The sequence below is a fragment of the Uranotaenia lowii genome, chromosome 2 (genome assembly GCF_029784155.1).
Source record: "Uranotaenia lowii strain MFRU-FL chromosome 2, ASM2978415v1, whole genome shotgun sequence".
NCBI lineage: Eukaryota > Metazoa > Arthropoda > Insecta > Diptera > Culicidae > Uranotaenia > Uranotaenia lowii.
Window position 1 is genome coordinate 50,210,872 of NC_073692.1, and position 20,377 is coordinate 50,231,248.

A 20,377-nucleotide genomic window follows, 5' to 3' on the forward strand; every position below is an offset into this window, starting at 1 on the left:
CAAACTTAGCTTAGCTTAACTTGTTTGACTACTCATATTCACCTTAAAACGTTGAGCTCGAAGTGGACAAACAATTTCTTAGCTGGCTTAGCAGAACCAGTTCCGCATCACCAATAGTTGCTACTCCGTGATTGATCGAGGCTTTGTGCAAAGTCCAAAAGAATGATGATGGATGGATTAGCAGTATATGCTCGATGCACAATACTGATGCTCCCCCTTTTAAAAAATTAATAATAACGGCGCCGACCACGTCCTGTCAATGGGGATAAAATTAAGGAATGTTAGTAAGATACTCTTTTTGATCAACTAACAACCTCTGGTCCCGAGTACTTCAAAACATGATTTGAAATTGGTTCACCCTCCACATGGTAGATTAGGATGTGGAGAACAAACTTTTGCACATTTGCACATTTTTGGAGCCGACTAAAAAAAAAATCATGTTTAGAGGTTCCGCGAACGCAATCTTTGAAAAAAGTGCACTTTCAAAATATTTGATTTTAAATAAATTCTGGGTTCAAAAATTTTCACAAAATTTATATATTTTATATTTTTCTAATTTTTTATGGGTTAAATACAACACGTAAAAAATGAAAAATGAACCAAATTCGCATCAAAATTCAAAAAATATATTTTACGCTAGGTACACAGTTTGGTCAGTTAAATACAAAATTTTTGGCCCAACAAATTTTTTTTTCTTAAAAATAGCTTGCTTATTTTAAATTTTGATGCGAATTTGGTTCATTTTGTCATTTTTCACGTGTTGTATTTAACCCATACAAAATTAGAAAAATATAAAATATATAAATTTTGTGAAAATTTTTGGACCCAGAATTTATTTAAAATCAAATATTTTGAAAGTGGACTTTTTTCAAAGATTGCGTTCGCGGAACCTCTAAACATGAATTTTTTAGTTGGCCCCATACAAAAGTTTGTTCTGCACATCCTAATCTACCATTTGGAGGGTGAACCTCCACCGAATTTCCATAAATTATGCAATTTTGGGACACCCTAATGTGAATCGATCTTTTCAAGGGAACGTAGATTGCACTTGGAGATCCTACCTAGATGTGCGCTCGTAGTGCTAACGGTAAACAACCATAGTATTTTGAAATATACAAGGTAGGCCATTCTGCTCTCTTTCAACGTATTGGTAAGAGGCCCCGAAAAATAGTTTTGGAAAAAACTGACAAATGTATGGAATTTATTAAAAAATCCATTTTTCTTAAAAATGACAAGAAATAAAATTATGACAAAAATATGCACTGATGCTTTTTAAAGCAACGAACAATATTTGGTAATTCAACATCGCTAAATGAAATATGCAATGGGCTTTCTCTAGATTTAAAACTGAAATTTTGTGATATTTTCCTTTTTCTTTTGTGATTTGAATAAAAATTCAAACAAATTGAATTTTCATCTCTGAAATACGAAGTATTTAAGATTATTTATCTAATGTTTAACACAGATAGAAGAAAATATTGCATTGCTTGCTCTCAAAAAAAAAGAGGTACGACGAAGAAAATTACTTTTGAAAGCTCATTGTTTATGGTTCAGATCCGAAAATCCAATGCAAAATATAGTCTCCGATGAGCCTGAAGAACCAATCTTTAATTTGAAGCCCTTTTCAAAAGAATCGGATGCCTATCGACGGAGAAATTAATAATTTTGATTGCTATTCCATATAGAACTGCCAAATTTTCATAACTATTTTGTTGGTATGTAAGCATGCTGTGTACATACACGGAGCTTTCGAGTGAGGTTAAGCGCAATGGTCTACCTGTTATTTTCCATGTACTATGGTAAACAACTGCAACTTCAACCAATAGTGCAGGGATGTCAAGAAGCATAGCAAAGTAAAAATAACAACGCGGGGTCATACCACAATGTATCAAATTAAGAGTCGCAGTGGACTCTCTCCCCAACAGGAAAAAACTCGTACTACAATGCTTACCATTACTTCTATTTTTAATTTAAACCGTGGATCGATTATCTACAAAAAAAGGTAAGCTAAAAAAAACTTGACTCCTGAACCTGATGAGAATGAATAGTTTTCCCTTGAATAGAATGAAAATTTTGTTCAACATAACTTTGTACAAGAAACCCAATTATTGCTGGCTAACAAATTTATATTACAGTGATAGTTATTAATACAGAGCATAACATTTAATTTTTGAGGGTAACTTTTAATCTTTCTCTTTTTCACAAACAATCTCCAAAGGATCTTACATAGATGTTGGATACAGCTTAGTAAGATTTGATAAACGCAGACAGCAAGATGATTGCATTCTTCATATCATTATCAGTATATGACGCAGGCTGTGCTGTTTTGAAAAATATTTGATAAGAACTGCCAAATTTATTAAACAGATCCAGAATTCAAAAGAGGGTTCAATGAAAAACAAACAAAAACTTGCAAAAAGATATCCACATGAAAACACTCTTATGCATATCATAATATTTGCAGAAAAATTTCAAAGTTGTGTGTACATAAGACCGCTGCAAAAAATGACATTTTGATCTCATACGTATTTTGGGTCATCAAACATCAGTGTAAAATTTGAGATGATTTGGTTGATTCCTGAATCTGCGCAAAGCGTTTCCACTTTGTATGCAAGAAGAAATTTTTGCCTATTAAATCATCCAAGAAATTTAACTAAACTTGAAATTAAGTTTGTTTTATATTTTTGGTTTTGCTTATTCTTGAGCTTCATTTTTTGCTAACATGAGAAAAATATGAATTTAATGAAAACTGAATATAAAAAAAATGGCAGGTTTTTCTGGCAAGAGCTTTCACAAATTTCAAGAAATATGTTTGTCAAGTTTAAATAAATCAACAAACTCATTGGCTAAGGTTGAAGAGTTTTATATAAGCAGTTGAACACGCGAAAATTAAAAAAAATATATTTTGAAATTTGTTTTGTTATCTTTATATGCAATGTAAGAATTATTTATGATACAATGATATATAGATATGTTAATGTTCACATTAATCACTTTTTAAAAAACACTTTATTCACTGATCTCTTAAATCGACTAATCTTAACTACGCACGAAAACTAACTGACTGACTCTAACTAACTCGAGGACTTCTAGACCGGTCCCACACCTGCTGCGTCGATTGTCGGCGTTGCTGGTTGGTGTCGGATGTCCGGCGGTTTCCGTTGGTTGTAGCCTGTCGCGACACGTTTGCTACCTGTGGGAACACGGGCGAACGGTCGCGCATGTTGCTGACGTTGCGTCTGGGTTCGCGCCACCTGATGACCGGGGGACGCGATATCACCTGATGACTGGGGAACGTGATATCACCTGATGACCTGCTGGTGCACAAGGATTGCTGATGGTGCAATATGAGTGCACCGGGTTTCTTCTGAAGAGTGTTGGGATCTATCCATAACTTCCCCCTTGTTAGATTGAACCGTCTCGGTTCAGTTCTGATTGCGAAGCTGTTTCTGTGCTGCTTGCTGGGACTTGAACTGTGAGTTTCAATTTCAGATTACGAATTTCCTTCTTTTGGGAAATGAAAATGGCAATGACGATGGATGTTATCAAGATTGTGGTTCCAATACTGAATGTTTTAGTTCTTTGGTGTAAATTCTGTAGGTATTTTAAGTTGTTGCGGTTATTAATGTGTATTTCTTCCAAGTTTAGTATGGATTCTGCTTTAACAGTTGCTTCTTCCACGTACGTCGAATGGATTGGTAGAGTTTTTGGACTCGTTTCTCCACTGAAGGTTTTGTCGTCAAATTGTTTGCCATTTAGACTTATGGAACAATTTTGGAATTTTATAAGGATGGTTCCCGTAATGTTTCTCGGACCAAATCCACAGTTATTCTGTAGTAAAGTTGGTTTTACAGAATTCTTGATAAGTAAACCGAGGTTGTCGATTATTTTTATCTCTGATGCTGTATGGATTTTAACAAAGGTACAGTTGCTGGGAAATCCTCGTAGTATTGGGTGTAGGCAATTATCGTCAGAAACGTTGAAAAGCTTTTCGACGTGACAAATGTTGTTTCCTTCAATGTTCATACACTGGTTAGTGATTAGGTATGACTCGTCGTTGTTAATTATAGCTTTTGTTGCGTTCAGGTCGATGACTTTCTCGCCTATTGGAATCGGTTCTATTTGTAGTTGTTTGTATATGCCTCTTCTAAACTTGGGTATCTTGATAACAAATATTATGTTGGAACCATTATGGAAAGCTATCGGTTCCAAAAACTCGTAAGTTTGGTCATAGCTCGTGATCGTTATCCCTTGTATCTCGAGAAGGTGCGTAGCGAACTCTAACTCCGATGGTTGTAGGAAAGCTTTGGAAATCACGCCAAGTTTCGAAAGTTGTAAGGATTCGAAGATGATGTTCAGCTGTTGTTGGACCTCGTCGATGTGGAATATGATGTTGTGTAAGTGCAGTATGTGTTTCCAGTCTACTGATCTATCTAAACCTAACATAGCCTGTTTCACAAAATCGTTAATTTCTTTTGATTGTAAATAAGCTTGTTTCGTTAAATTATTTATTCTATCTTCGAAAAGTTTGTTGATTTTAATTTGTTCGTTATTTTCGGTAATAAGTGCGTTGTTGGAGTTTTCTAAAGTCTCTAGTTGCAATTCTATCTTTAGTAGGTCTTCATTGTCTAGGTTCCCAGTTATAGTTTTTATTGCAGATCCTAAAAAGTTCAACGACCTTTTTGTTTTTCTAGGTTTTGATGTTAAGTTGTGGAGCAAAAGAAGTGCTTGGCTGTGTTTTTGTTTTAAAATATAAGTGATTTCTTTGATATTTGGATTCTCTCCTAGTTTTTGTATAATTGATTCATATTGTTTTAGTATAGCTATGAAAGGGTAGAGGTTAAATTTATGATAAAGCCTATGGGAACCTTCTCTTATTAGCACTGTATTTGTCTCAAACGCTATGATACCAGGGTTTCTATTCATGTCGAAGATTTCCATGCTGCAATGGATATTATTGGCTAAAGATATTATGAAGACTATTATGCATATATGTTTTTGGAATGTCATTGTGAGAAAAAAAAAAATTTTTTTTTTTTTTTTGCTGAAATGAAAAAATGATAAAAGCAAAATTAATTAGTTTTAAAATTAGGATTTTCGTTTGCGTTTTAGTTTGGATTTGTGAATTTTCCTTCCGTTGTCGTCGATGATGTTAGTGCGGAGGTTTTCTTTAACTATGGTTTCTTTATACCTCTCTTGAAGTTTTAAGTTATTTCGTTTCCTTTCAAAGACCGTGTCGTTTTGTGCGAATTCTTCAGGTTCTTCTCTGGATTTGTTTGTTTTTTCCAAATCTTTGCTTTTCTTTTCGAGATGTTTCTCAGAGAAGAGTCTGTAAAATTCTTCTTTTAATCTTATTCTTTCGTTTATATCGTCTGGGACATGGTCTTCGTTTCGGAATCCGAAGAATAATTCTTTTGGGGTTAATTTTGTTTGGGAATGGATGGAGTCGTTGTATATAGACACTGCAAGGTTTATTTTGGATTTTTCGGGGAGATTCTTGGTAGATTCTCTGTTCGAAAGAATGTTATGTAGCTCTCTCAGTGTTCTATGTACAACCTCGACTGTTCCATTGGAGGAGGACTGTCCTACACTTGTGAAATGGTATTCAATGTCCTGTTGCTCCAAAAAATCTTTGATTGTAGTTGATGTAAAGGATGCCTCCTGGTCCATGACGAGAAGGGAAGGTTTACCTACATTTGCTAGGTAACGAGTTATCGCTTTCAGAATGTGGATTGAATTGCGTGTTCTAATAGGGAAAGCCATTGTTAATCGCGAAAATTTGTCACAAAGCGTTAGGAAGTTAGTGTTACTTATGATAAAGATATCCATATGCACAATTTCTAAAGGTTTTGTTGGAGTTTTAGTGAACTCGAATTTTTGCTTATATGGACGTCTTTCATACTTAGCCTTTTGACAAAGTTTACATAGGTTGATGAATTTAGTGATCCTTGTCTTCATTCCTGGAAAGAAAAATTGTCTGGAAATATGGGATTTAGTTTCATTTATCCCACGATGATTAGTATTGTGTTGCCTTTGGATGATAAGGTCTTGTTCGATCTCATCTGTAACGTCTTCCAGAATTTTTTCAGTCCAGAAAATTTTGAAAGTTTTCGCTCTTGCGAAATAGTTTTTATAGATTGCTTGTAGATTTAATAAGGTACGTCGGTCACAGTAAAGGCCATTTAGACAATTAGGAGAGCCGTAATCTTTTAGAATGTTAATAAGAATAGCTGGACTAAATAATACTTTCTTAATGGTCACTCGATGATAGCCTCTGAAAATATTTGTAGTTTCAACGCTGTCTTGGTCAGATGTTTCTAGGATAATCTGATTTCGGAATTCATTCAATGCTCGCTCCGTAGAAGGAATGAAGTCATTGTCGTCTGAATCGGCTGAGTGTTGTGTCATATCATCCGATTCAGAGGCAGAATTAGCGTTAATTTCAAGTTTTTCCGGGATCATTCTGGACAGGGCATCTGCATTGTTGTTCAATGTACCTTTTTTGTAACTAACGTCAAATTCGAATTCTTCGAGAGTTAATTTCCAATTTAGTAGTCTTCTGTTCAGGTCATTTTTCTGCCTTAACCATACTAAAGGTTTATGGTCAGTTCTGACATCAAATTTTACACCGTAAACATAGGGCCTAAAGTGTTTAGTTGCCCACACTATTGCCAGTAGTTCTTTTTCCGTTGCTGAATAGTTGCATTCAGCATCGTTCAAAGTTCTAGATGCGTAGGCAATGGGGTGTTCTTTCCCATCGTCGAATTTTTGAGATAATACGGCTCCCAGTGCTAGGTCGCTCGCATCTGTTTCAAGAATGAATTTTCTTGTAAAGTCAGGATATTTCAAAATCGGGTCTGTGGTTAGAAGTTGTTTACACTCTTGGAAACACTGAATTCTGCATTATGAACAATTTTATGATCTTTTTTCAAGCATTTCGTCAAAGGTTTGGTTAGCTTTGCGAAATCTCGAATGAATTTCCTATAATACCCTATAAGTCCTAAAAATCCTTTGATTTGGGTTAGGGTTTTGGGTAAAGGCCAAGTTAAGATTTTCTCAATCTTATCGGGATTTGGCTTAATACCTTCCTGGGTGACAATGTGACCTAAGAATTCACATTGTTTGCGCAGGAATTCGCATTTGTCGAATTGAATTTTTAGGTTCGCTTCGACAAGTTTGCGTAGGACTTTGTTTAAGTTGTCCAGGTGTTGCTGCAGCGAGTTCCCAAAAATTATTATGTCATCTAGGTACACAAGGCAACAGGTGCCAATTAAATTTCCTAGTATGTTGTTCATAACTCTTTGGAACGTCGCTGGGGCGTTCTTCAGGCCAAAGGGCATACGAGTAAATTCGAAATGACCTTTGTCTGTGCTGAAGGCTGTTTTAGGCCTGTCCTTAGGGTGTACCTCAATCTGGTGGAACCCAGATTTGATATCCAAAGTAGTAAAGTAAGTGCTTCGTCCCAATCGATCCAAGATTTCTTCAATGAGGGGGATGGGGAATTTATCATCCACCGTTTTCTCATTAAGTTTTCGGTAATCAATGACTACTCGCCATTTCTTTTTACCGCTTGTATCGATCTTTTTTGGGACAATCCAAATGGGGGATGTCCAGGGCGATATTGAATGTTGAATGATACCGTCTGCTAGCATATCATTCACCTGTTTCTCCACTTCGGCTTTGTGGATGTGAGGATACCTATAGGTTTTCGTATGAATCGGTATGTCATCCACTGTTTTAATGCGATGCTGAATTGCGGTGGTGCAAGACAGTTTTTCGCAATTTTTTTGTATAATTTCTGAATTTTTTGATAAGATTTTGAATAATTCGGCTTTTTCTTCTAAGTTTAGATGATCATGCCGGATTAATCTTTCTAATTCAGTAGTTGGTATTAAAGATGGGATTTTCTCCATTTTTGCGTATGTATGATTAATTTCATTAATTTCTTGTATTGGCAAGGTCTTCGCAGGTTTAGTCCACTTGAATGAAATGGTTTCTCCAAAATTTGAGGCTAAAGCGTTTATACATCCGTCGTTGGCTTGGTACAATCCAGCGGGGATTATTACGTCGCCAATTATGATGTTTTTTCGCAGAAAAACATTGCCATCTTGTTGAGCCACTGGGACTTTGATCATTGACGCTGAATGAGCGTTAATTGTTATTTCAGGTGGTCCCATTATCCGAATGTTGAATGGTATTGTTTTCTCCGGAAGAATTAATTTATTATTCGCGTAGTCCATAATCGCTTCCAAGTCGGAGAGTGATTCGTAACCTAAAATTCCGTCGAAGAATTTGTGGAATTTAAACAAGTAGAAATGGGTTCTCTTGCCTGTTTGAAAAAGTTCGGTTACAAATTTATGCGAGGCCTTATGTTTTCCAAAGTTGTTTGAAATCATTAAAGGTTTACAGGGAACTTTAAGGGATTTTGGAATAAGGTCGGGTGAAATAAAACTCTTATTCGATCCGCTATCGATAAGAAGTTTGGCTTCTTTCCCGATGGGGAGGTGGATTGTTATAAATGGTAGGCCATTAATTGCATTTATTTCTGAGGTTGTTTCGGTATACCGATCTGAAAATTTATTTCGGTTTCCGATTCAGAGTCGGATTGCTCAACTTGAAATTTTTCGGAATTTTCTTTAACCATTTTGGAATCGTGGTTAAACACTTTTCCTTGTCTAGATTTAATTGATGGGTCAACGTCCATCGGTGTGACCTTTGATCTGTCTGATCTAACCCGATCTGTTCGATCTGTCCGATCTTGTCCATAATTGAATGGTTTGTTTTGCTTGAAATTTTTAAAGTTTTGGTGTTGACCTTGAAACTGTCCTGAATTTTGAGGTTGTTTAGTTTGTGGGTGGTTCGCGTAATTTTGTTGATTGGTTTGTTTTTTTGTCATCTCGGCACACTGGAATCGACACAGGAAAGCGTATGCTGATTCTAAGTCATCTGGTTGTGCCGTCTGGGCGTAACCAAAGTATGGTCGTTGGAGACCATTAATAAATGCAGCTAGGCATTCTTGCTCGATAAACACGTTTATTGCCTCCCAATTTGAGGCATAAATGGGGTTTTCTTTGGCTAGGGATTTTATATTTACCATAAGTTCCTTCGCCCTTCTATAGTAGCTGTGGAGAGAATTCTCCATTTTGGTGTTCCAGATCTGCGTCTGGTATGTAGCTATTGTGTTTTTGTCACCATAGCTATTTAGAAGAATTTTAGCAGTTTCTTCGAAAGTCTGTGGATTGCCATTAGAGCACAATGTGTCTCTGGCTTCCCCTACGACTTTATTAATGATACACTGCTCATAAATCTCCATCGATTCTTGCGAAACGCGAGATCTAAATCTGTTTAGTGTTGTGCGCACCGTTTGCACCCAAGCGGTGGCTTGTTTCTTTTTCCCATCAAAACTCGGCAGTGATTTAATCGGGTCTGGGATCCGAAAAATATCTTCTGCCATATCACGAGCAAATTGATGTTGCTGATTATTTTGCGCCGCTGCGCGTAAGCTTATGTTTTCGGATTGGATATCCCGCAGCCTTTGCTCCATTTCCAACATGCTGTTGTACAATGTTTGCATGTTGATCATGGTTGGCTGCGAAGAATTTTCCTGTTCCATTTTCAAAAATGTTCGTGCCTTTACTTTTGGCAAAGGGTTGAATTTTTTCATAAAAAAAAATAAAAAAGTAAAGTAAAATTCACTTACCGATGTAGGTTATTTTCCCTGACGACAAAGGGTTGAAACCCACCGTTGCCTGCTGAAAGTTTCCTTGTACCTCCCGTCGCAAGTCTCCTACGTGTTGAGGGATGGGTTGGCCTTCACGTGTTGGTTGGCTGTCCCCGGGCGGGCGAAAATTGCAATTGATAATTCCGGATCTTCACTTCACTTCACTTTAATAGCACTTTGTGTCCATGAATGTCCAGAATTCAATTCACAATCACTGAGTTTCAGATTGCAACCGTTAATTCCGGGTCTTCACTTCACTTTAGTAGCACTTTGTGTCCATGAATGTCCAGAATTCAATTCACAATCACTGAGTTTTTAATCAGTGCAAGGATTCACTTTTAGCTTTTAACGTTCGTCAGGCCGTACGACTGCGCCAGATATGTTAATGTTCACATTAATCACTTTTTAAAAAACACTTTATTCACTGATCTCTTAAATCGACTAATCTTAACTACGCACGAAAACTAACTGACTGACTCTAACTAACTCGAGGACTTCTAGACCGGTCACACACCTGCTGCGTCGATTGTCGGCGTTGCTGGTTGGTGTCGGATGTCCGGCGGTTTCCGTTGGTTGTAGCCTGTCGCGACACGTTTGCTACCTGTGGGAACACGGGCGAACGGTCGCGCATGTTGCTGACGTTGCGTCTGGGTTCGCGCCACCTGATGACCGGGGGACGCGATATCACCTGATGACTGGGGAACGTGATATCACCTGATGACCTGCTGGTGCACAAGGATTGCTGATGGTGCAATATGAGTGCACCGGGTTTCTTCTGAAGAGTGTTGGGATCTATCCATAACTATATATTTTAGAGCTTTCATCTCTGACAATTTCTGCATGTTTTTTTCATCTCATACAAATTTCCATAAAAAAACTCGTTATGTTAATTCAGAACTAAAGTATTAATAAAGTATTTTGTCACACCGTGACGCACAAAGAAGTGTTCATATTTACCCCATACTTTTCAAGATGCGGGGTAATTATGAACACGTGTTTTCTCAGCATTGGTTGATAATTAAAATTTACATTTAACCGTCAAATAACGATAGCCAACCAAATCTTGAAAATAAGCCTAAAATATTACAAACGTTTTTTAGAATCGTGGATCTATGATTGTATGAAAAAATGCCTCCCAGCTATGTAAAACTGAAAATAACCTATAACTTCTTTACCGTAAATTTTGAAAATCAACAATTCTAACTTCAATACACTGTTTAGATGTGGTGTCAATCTAGAAATAAAGCCAATACTAAAAATCATCACATAACAAGAATCGTAACACTGTTCATAACTACCCCATAGACAAGGAGGTAATTATGAACAAGCGTTTTACGCCCACAAGCTGCAACATAAAAAATAAATAAAATAAAATGAATAAGTGAACCAATCATTCATTTTTGGTTACTATCACAGCGCTTATGTAATTACACCACTAGAATCGTTATGAAATTGACATTCTGATAATATAAATTTATTGCGGAAATCTTGCATAAATATACTCAAAATCCAGTGCAAAGTTGAATTATCTATATATATAAAAAGCAATTTCTGTGGGCTTATTTGTTTGTTTGTACTCTATAGACTCAGCCGTTTTAAGAGCTAGAGAGCTGAAATTTGGCATGGATACTCATTAGGACCAGGAAAGATGAAAAATGTTTTCAGATTTTCGGATGACCCCTTCTGAAGGGGGTCGTCCATACAAGACAAATTTTGTTTTCGCTATATTGACGTTAGTTTTTGTCGGATTGTGATGAAAATTTACACGTGGGGCTTTTGAGATATGAGCAATTGATTTCAGGTATTGCACTTTGGGTCAGAGGTCGGCAAAAGGGGTCGTCCATATAAACTTTTCCCTGTTTTTGCAATATTGACATTGTTGTACATCGGATTCAGATAAAAATTGATACACGACAGTTTTTAGGGACGGGCTATCGATTTCAGGTTTTAAATTTTGTGTGAGGAGCCAATAAAAGGGGTCGTACATATTAACTTTTCGCTATTTTTGCGATATTGACGTTATTATACATCGTATTCAGATGAAAATTGATACACGAGAGTTTTTAATGACGTACAATCGGTCTTAGGTATTCTTATCTTAGGTAATTCAATGTAAGAGACCGGCAAAAGGGTCGTCCATATACAGTTTTCAATGTTATTATACATCGGATAGAGAATATAATTTGCGCTCGCATATTCTTAGGGACGGACAATCGGTTGCCGGTTTTAAATTTAGTGTGAGCGGCCTGTTAAAGGGGTCGTCCATATTAACTGTTTGCTATTTTTGATGTATTGACGTTATTATACATCTGATTCAGATGAAAATTTGTAAACGAATGTTTTGAATGACGTACAATTGATTTCAGGCAGCAAATTCAGTGTAAGGGGCCGACAAAAGGGGTCATCCATGTAACCTTTTCAATATTTTTGTGATATTGAGGTTATTATACATCGGATTGAGGTGAAAATTTTCATATAGGAATTATTAAGGACGCCAAAAGGGTTGTCCATATTAACTATTCAGTGTTTTTTGTGATGTTGACGTTATTATGCAATGGATTGATTCGAAAATTTGCACACGGGAATTTTGAGAAAAGAACAATCGATTTCGAAGTTTGTAAAAGAAGCCACCGAAAGAGGTTTAATTTAATGGCAATAACTCCGTTTTTAAACAACGATGGGGTCGAAATTTATACACGGGGGTTGGGACGGTCAATTGATTTCTAATTTCAATATTTGAATCAAACGACAATAAGGGGGTCTTCCGTATTAACTGATAAATTTGTTTTTACAATAATTTTGTGTCGCATTGAGACGAAAATTCATATATGATTTCAAATTTAGTAGCAAACGACAGAAAAAAAATGCATCTGAAAATGCCTGGCAACTGAAATTCATTCAAACTGTTCATGACATATTCTAAATTAAATGCGAAACGGAGTTCGTATGGGATCAGCTAGTAGTGCTATAAATCTGAGAAATTTCAAATTATAATGTTTGAAAATTTGCCAAAAATGTTGTGTTTCGTATATCGACAATTTAAACATGCGGAAATGTGCCAAATTACGTCAACTTTTCAATCCTATTTTCAAAATATATCTGGTGTGTCTTGAACACGACGGTTCATTGATTAAAAGTACGGTTTTATACCTCTTTTTTTACATTTTCGTAGTCATAATCTTTAAAAATCTCAAAAAAATATATCCTTCTATACAACGTATAGCTTCTTACTTCAACTTTCTCAGACATAAAGTTAAATTTTTTGAGCATTCCGTAGCTGATCTACAGTCTTTTTCCAGAACATGTTTTTCTTGATTTTTTTTTTTTACTTTGAATAACAGAGAACTGAAGTGTTGTAGGTCTGAGAATCAAAGTTGAGTTACATCACGAGGTTTCCAAAACTATTAATTTGGTTAAAATCCTGAGCACCTGATTTCTAAATTTTTATCAAAATTCCAGGCAAGCTAGGATTTTTTCCCAAAAAATCAAGGAAAAAGTTGAAGAAAGTTAGGTACCTATAAGCAATAGTTATAACGAAATTTCACTGGCTTTCTTGCTCATAGTTTTGGTTTTTAATTTCACTAGGCAATGCATTTTACTCCTGAATAATCGAAACTGCAGGGATTTTTAGTTGTTCCCCTGTATGAAAAGCACAAATTTTCTCATTGTGATTTTACTGTATCAAATATGTAGAAAAATCTTAAATTGGGGTGTTTAAATAAAAGCATTTTCGTCAATAAAGAAATACTCTCGGTAATCTTTAAAATAAAGATATAATTGTTCTTACTTGTTTGTAACACTAGTTGAAAAGAATGGAAATCGATCAATCGAACCATTTTTCCACCTGCCAGGGAAACAGGCACCAGCTATCTTGGCTAATCTTAAGCTGCTGGCTGGTAACAAAAAATGCAGGCTTAGACGCCAGGCCACGTTAGAATGGGGGGATGATTACGTTCACTAGTGTCAAGGTGGTGGGTATTTCAGTGTAAAATGTCACTGCACTAAACAATTTGAGATCCAACGTATTAGTTTTAGTGAAGATTTTTATAACATCTAGCATTTTAATCCTGAGCAAAATTGCTGGAATATTTTTTAAAATGATGTCATTTTTCAAGCGATGTACTCATTTACGAATGGTTTCTTAGCCTTCTAATACTTTAAGGATTTTTTTTGGTTGATTTCTGTCTATCGTTATTTTTTGCTGTTCAATTCCGACACGCGATGGGGCGCCTTGGTTTTCCACGGTCAACCGTTCGAATTTTCCTAAACCAGCCCTGACAGTCAGTCGTTTGGAAACGGTTGCATTCACCAGATCGGGAAGGAAATTTCCCATTACACAACGAAATTGGCATAACTTGGGGAATGTTTTTGTTTTAATTTGATTCTTTGAAAATGTGTCCTGTTTATTATCACGTTGAAAGAATTGGCCTTCGAAGTGTTATTGCTTAGAAAAACTTTGAATGCCGGGAAAAGAAAGACATCGCGTGATTGAAAACGTATAAAAATGGTTTATATGGGTGATCTTCAATGTCAACACATACCGCCAATAAATCATAAATACTAGAGAAACCACCAAGTGTTTGAGTTTCCAGTGCAAAGTCACCGAGGTTCAAGGTCACGGTCTAAAAGCTCTTAGAGGAGGTTTCAAGTGACCATTTCCAGACCAGAATCGTTCCATAATGCCTCTGTCAGCAGTGAAAAATGTGTACCGAAGGTCTTACAGCAGTGTCCTCGTGTTTCGAGAGTGAAGTCAACTGTTTGGCATTTGAGTGAACCTTGCATAAACGGTCAAGGCTGTGGGCGATATGCAACATGAACGCATTGTTGGCAGAACTAGGGATGTTCGTAACTAGTTTACGGCTAGGGAAAAAGAATATGATTGCAGCTTTCTGGATTGGATGCTTCAAATGTTCAATTATGTTGAAACCAAAAATAATTATTTTTTCCACATTTTCTGAAAAAGTCGATTTAACCATAATTGTTAAATAGATTATCCAATCCTAACTTTTATTCATCCTACCATCCCTAGTCTGCCTCCCGACAATAATAATAGTATTCAAATGGATTTAGTGAAAATTCTCTTGGTCGACAGCCAGGAACTAGACATATCGTCTCTTTGTATCCCATTGCAGCGCTTTTCCCGATCAATGTAGTGCGCGGGGTTAGAAATGTGAGGATAGCAGCAAGCAAGTAAACAAGTCCGATGCTTTCGGAAATAATTGCAATGATAATTGCACTCTCTGTATATGCAGAGGGAAATAGATGAATCTCTCGCTCTGAGGACCTCAACGATGACGACGGGCGTCGTCGGTTTGGTCGATAAGAAAGCGGTGTCGTCCGGTGACAAATTGAAGAGAAAAAAAACACATGGGTGTATCTCTACACTTTGAGATACATATAGATTTCTAACGGAAAGATGCCGGCCTCTAACCGGCTACATATGATCAATGGACATACAGCCGGCGAACCACTTTTATTAATAAATACCTACAACGTTAAGTGGAGTTAATTATTGTGGTTTGCATGAATAATGGAAGACACCACGTGTCAACCGCTAGTGACTTGTTGGACTGATACATAAATGTTGATAATATAGGAAAATAAACAGTGGATAAGTGATGGTAATATACATATCATTCTTACCTGTCAACATGTTTTTGAAGAGATGGTCACTAAATTTTTAGAATATTGTGAATCCAATCAGTCGCAGCATTGAAAAAAGTGACCAACTTCCTGTACGTCTTATGGAAAAGTGATTCGATTTCTATTGTAGTGCTTTAAGACGGAGACATGTTAATAGGGTAAGTTATAAGTGCAAAGATAAGCTTATGAGAATGCATGGCAGATGTACAGTAGAACCCCGCTTTTCCGAAATAGTCGGGAGAAGGACCACCACGGATTGCACGAAACATACTGCATAACTATATATCGCGATAATAAAAAAAAAACATTTTAAATCACTTAATAGACTGAAACCGCCGAAAACCATTGAGCATACAGTCGGAGGGGAAATTTTGAAAAAAAAATCTTTGCTTGGATTTTGTTAAAAATGTTTGTTAAGATAACGCGGAAGCTCGGATAGGCAGTGTTATACTTAAATACATATTTCGATATTTGAATATCAACCCTAACCCGCGCTTGAATGTCAATATAGAAATTTGGCGGCTTGTATCAGGCGCATCCAATTGAATTTTTTTTCAAGGACGCTCAATGAATTCATGAAATCTTTAATTTTACATTATTACTTTTTTTATGGACGCACCTTGAAAGCCTGGAAAAAACTTCCTAAACAGGACTTGAATGTCAATTTGACACTCCTCCATTGAAATCGCTATACCTTTCTTATTTCTCAACCGATTAGGGTGTGACGTATTAGTTGAGGTTTTTGGCGTTAAACGTAGCCTACTTTCATTGACCCATTCCAAGCACCCCTCAACTGGAGAAACAATTTTTATTTTTCATTAGGTTTTCAAAAATATATTGCATAGCAGTTATCTTTACCGGAGTATGTTATCGTTGAAATTTAAAAAAATTTAAGCTGAAAATAATTTGATTTTTACAATTATGTTTTATTTGAACACAACTTTGCCAAAAATCTAGCTATGTAAAAAAAAAATTGCAAAATGATGGAAGAGAGCCATCTTTTAATCGTGATATTAAAAAAAAACAAAAATCACTGCAAGTTTACGCTCAAGAATCGGCGATAAAGGTATCTATTTTAAGTAGAGATGTACCGAATAGTGGTATTCGGCGAACGGCCGAATACCGAATATTGACCTTTTCAACTATTCGGCCAAACGAATATTCGGCCGAATATTCGGCCGAATGTGGTGAAGTTTATAATAAAAAAATAATGCAAAAACTAATAAATTGGAATGAATTGCATGGAAGCTTGTATGCAATTAAATTGCATACTATATCACTGCACAAAACCCATAAATCAAGTAAGTTTTAATAGAATAATTCAATAAAATCAAACATTCAAAAGGGGATAAAATTCTTCATTTAACTTTATTTATTTCCCTCTTCGGGGTTTTTGAAAATTTCGAAAGGGGAGGGGGGCGGTGTTGACAAAAGAAGAAATTGATATTTGTTCCGGCATAATAGAAACTAATTGTTGACCACTTGATTCGAGAATAACTATCATAGAAATTAAATCCTCATACATTTAAAAAAAATAATCTTTTCACTGATAACAATATTAAACAAAATAAAATATGTACTTGCACACGATTCATTGAAAAGTTTGAACCAGATTATACTACGGAAAGGGTCGCGCAAGAAACCTGTATGTATGGAATTATGTGGCTTTTATTCGGCATGAACAAAAAAACAGTTTTTCAACAATAATTTTGATCTTCATCAACCGATTTTTCTTTTAATTTGAGTGTTTTAAAGCTTTTATTATGACAATATTTCATCTGGAAAACGCATTTCGATTAGTGTTATCATAAAACAGTTATTAAGCCTTAAAAAAAAGGTAGATATATAAGCGTCGGATATTCATGTTATTTTTCCGATCATTCATGTTCCGCCAGCTAAGTCCAAGATCACAGCCCCATCGCGGGATAGGGACTTTAGGCTAACAACCTACTGCTCCCGATTTGAACTGTTACGGAAACTGAGAGAAGAAATAACCGAATTGTAACTTTGGCAACGACTTTGTACCGTCTCGATTTCCTTAGGAGTTCGAAACTGAAACAAGACGATATAACTCTCAGAAACCAACAGCCACTGATTTTAATCAGGACCGGATCCCACTTTGTGCTAAAGGAAAGTAAATATTTCTTGACAAAATTGCGTAAAGTCTGCTTCATTTAATATTGGAACAAATTCTTTTGCTCATTGTGGCGCTCCTAGTGGACGGATTTGGAAACTTTTTTCACCCACGTGTCGGGAAATTCATTACCTTTCACCATGTATTTATGTCATAACACCAAACGATAGCATTTTGTAAACAACCGCCATGGAAGCCGAACGGAGAGATCAAATTGTGCACAGTTTTCTTACGAGTACGAGTACGAGAATTTCTTCGAAACAGCAATGAATAATTTTTTTAATTTTTTTTTATGAAAGAGTAAAGAAAATGCTACATTTGTATGAAAAACAAATTATGAATTCGTTAATAAATGACTGAACTACACGCAATTGTTTGTGTTCCAATATTAAATGAAGCAGACTTTACATCCGTCGAACTTGGTCAGCACTTGGTCGTATAGCTTTCGAGCACGGATTCTGGCCACATTGTTCTGCTTCAGCGTCCGATTTGGCTGTTTGCTGGCTCGGAATGACCTTATTCCTTCCCGGAGACGAATTCTTCGCACCGTACTGTGAGCGGCCTTGAACTTATTGGCCAAATCGCGGTCTGAAAGATTGGGATTCCTCTTGACGGCCTTGATGACTTTCCCACGCAGTTTCCGGTCGACAGTTCCACTCCGACGCTTCGAATGCGGCTTCCGAGCCGTCATCAATGTTTTCTTGTACTGCTTGATAACACGCCATACGGTATTTCTGGGCATTTTAAGCTGTTTAGCTAGCTTCGATGCCGACAACAATGGATTTTCAAGAAAACTGTGCACCATTTGATTTCTCCGTTCGGCTTCCATGGCGGTTGTTTACAAAATGCTATCGTTTGGTGTTATGACATAAATACATGGTGAAAGGTAATGAATTTCCCGACACGTGGGTGAAAAAAGTTTCCAAATCCGTCCACTAGGAGCGCCACAATGAGCAAAAGAATTTGTTCCAATATTAAATGAAGCATTCTTTAGTTCAACTTAACAGCACTTAAGCGTCAACAACTAAAAAAGTTGATGTGCTGAGGTCGCTTAAAACCCGGACTTTCTTCCCAGGGGTGGGCTTCCAAAGAAGACTAAACAAAATGGGGTTGGCGAAATGAGGGGTTTGTGTAGGTACACGAACTTAGTCGCCGTGGTAATAGCCGTAGGTTCCCGCAGCATAAAAAGAACATACAGAATGCATAAAAAGTGCTTCACAAAGATAACTAAAATGTAAACTTACCGGTAAAATCGTCCTTGCACTTGCACACAAGCTACCGCCAGAGAACTTCCCGGGACTGGGGTTGGTTGCCGAACGTTGGGCCAGGCCTTAGCTCCCGAGATTTTCGTAGACTCGAAGCACTATTTACACGGCGCGTATTACTAGGGGCGATTATACGGGTAAAAAGTGGTCGAAGACAGTATAATACACGCCTTACAAAATCTTATAGATCCGCAGCTTACTCAAAATCGATTTTTTCAAAAGCAAGAACCAAATGGCTAAGAGACCCGTTTTCTGGTTTTTGATCCCAAGAAAATTCGATTTTCCAAAGTTGTGAATTTTTTTGCTGCTAATTTTAAGTCCTGGAAAAAATATATGTATTTATAAATTGTATTGTTTTGTGTTGAAAAATGTTGGTGTTTTGAGGTGTACAAGCATTATTTATTACCAAAATTGGTGGATGATGTCTACTGGCCGCTGCAACAGCTGGAGCCGGTGCCAGAGCTGATTGGAAAAGACGAAGAACCTTGTACTGAGAGCGTCGAGCGTCTACACATAACGACCGATGAATCATAGAAAAAGCTTAAGGAAAAGTACATTTCCAGGAACGTTGATTTTAGCGATTAACTCGGGAACAAATTTTGGGGTACGAAGTGAAAAGTGGCGAATGGGATTTTACCGGAGTAGGAGAACAGGAATTACCGGTTCAAAAATACTGATGACTCCCTGGATAAGCGTCAACCTAAGAAGTTTCTGGTGAGATCAATCCATTTTTTTGTTTATATTTATGATTTCAACTGTACATTAGACTGCCCCAAATGACCTGACTTTTGAAAAAGTTATACGCTGCAGGCTCAAATTGATCCTGGGCCAAGTACAAGATCTCATGCCAAATTTGGGCCAGATCGGACCACGGGAAGGGGTCGCTCAACGAGCCTGAAGTTTGTATGGGATTTTGAGACATTTTGTTCGAGAGGAACATGAAAAACCAGTTTTTCGTCAATAACTTTTGTCTCCTTCGACCGATTTCTTTCAAAAACGAGTTTTCTTATAGCCTAAATTATGACAAATATTTCATCCGAAGGTTTAATTTCAAATAAAGTTAAGATAAAAAAGTTATTAAGCTTCAAAAATTGGCTAACTTTTTTAAGGGTGATATTCATCACTGTTTTAATGAGGCGACTAAATGTCCGACCAGAACACTCAATGTGAAATACATGCCGTTTCGTCAAATAATGACCGATTTTAACAATTGATGTTGCGCTCGATTGCAATTTTTGATGTTTTTCTGATATTTGAGTTTGGATGATATTCACTTGATAGTTCGGAAAGAAATAAGGGCGGAAAAATGCTTGACAATTTAAATTAAAATTGCATAACCACAGGGGCTTAGGAACATGACTGGACGATTTGTGATGCCAATAAAAAAAAACTAGTTTTTCATCAATAACTTTGGTTTCCGTCGGCCGATTTCTTCCAAAAACAATTTTTCTAAAAGCCTAAATAATGATAAATATTTCATCCGAGGACTGCATTTCGATAAGAGTTAAGATAAAAAAGTTATTTGGCTTCAAAAATGGGCTAACTTTTTTACGGTGGTATTACTGTAAATGAGGCGTCAATATGTTCGACCGCCCCGACTCATTGACAGTGATG

At 36.6% G+C, this 20,377-nt stretch overlaps 1 protein-coding gene across 7 annotated transcripts in view; it reads left to right on the forward strand.

Moving 5' to 3' along the window:
- LOC129746332 (facilitated trehalose transporter Tret1-like) overlaps positions 1-20,377 on the forward strand; it is a 64,472-nt gene that overhangs the window by 20,057 nt on the left and 24,038 nt on the right. Inside the window, exons 1-2 of one of the 7 annotated variants that reach the window (XM_055739932.1) lie at positions 14,019-14,217; positions 14,814-15,522. The exons of 2 other annotated variants lie outside the window; for them this stretch is intronic. In XM_055739932.1, coding sequence (XP_055595907.1) covers positions 15,512-15,522 — 11 coding nt within the window. In that variant the 5' untranslated portion in view covers positions 14,019-14,217; positions 14,814-15,511. Of the gene's footprint in view, positions 1-14,018; positions 14,218-14,813; positions 15,523-20,377 lie in introns of those variants that run through there. 4 more of the 7 variants (XM_055739933.1, XM_055739935.1, XM_055739937.1 and 1 more) reach the window with 4 other exon arrangements.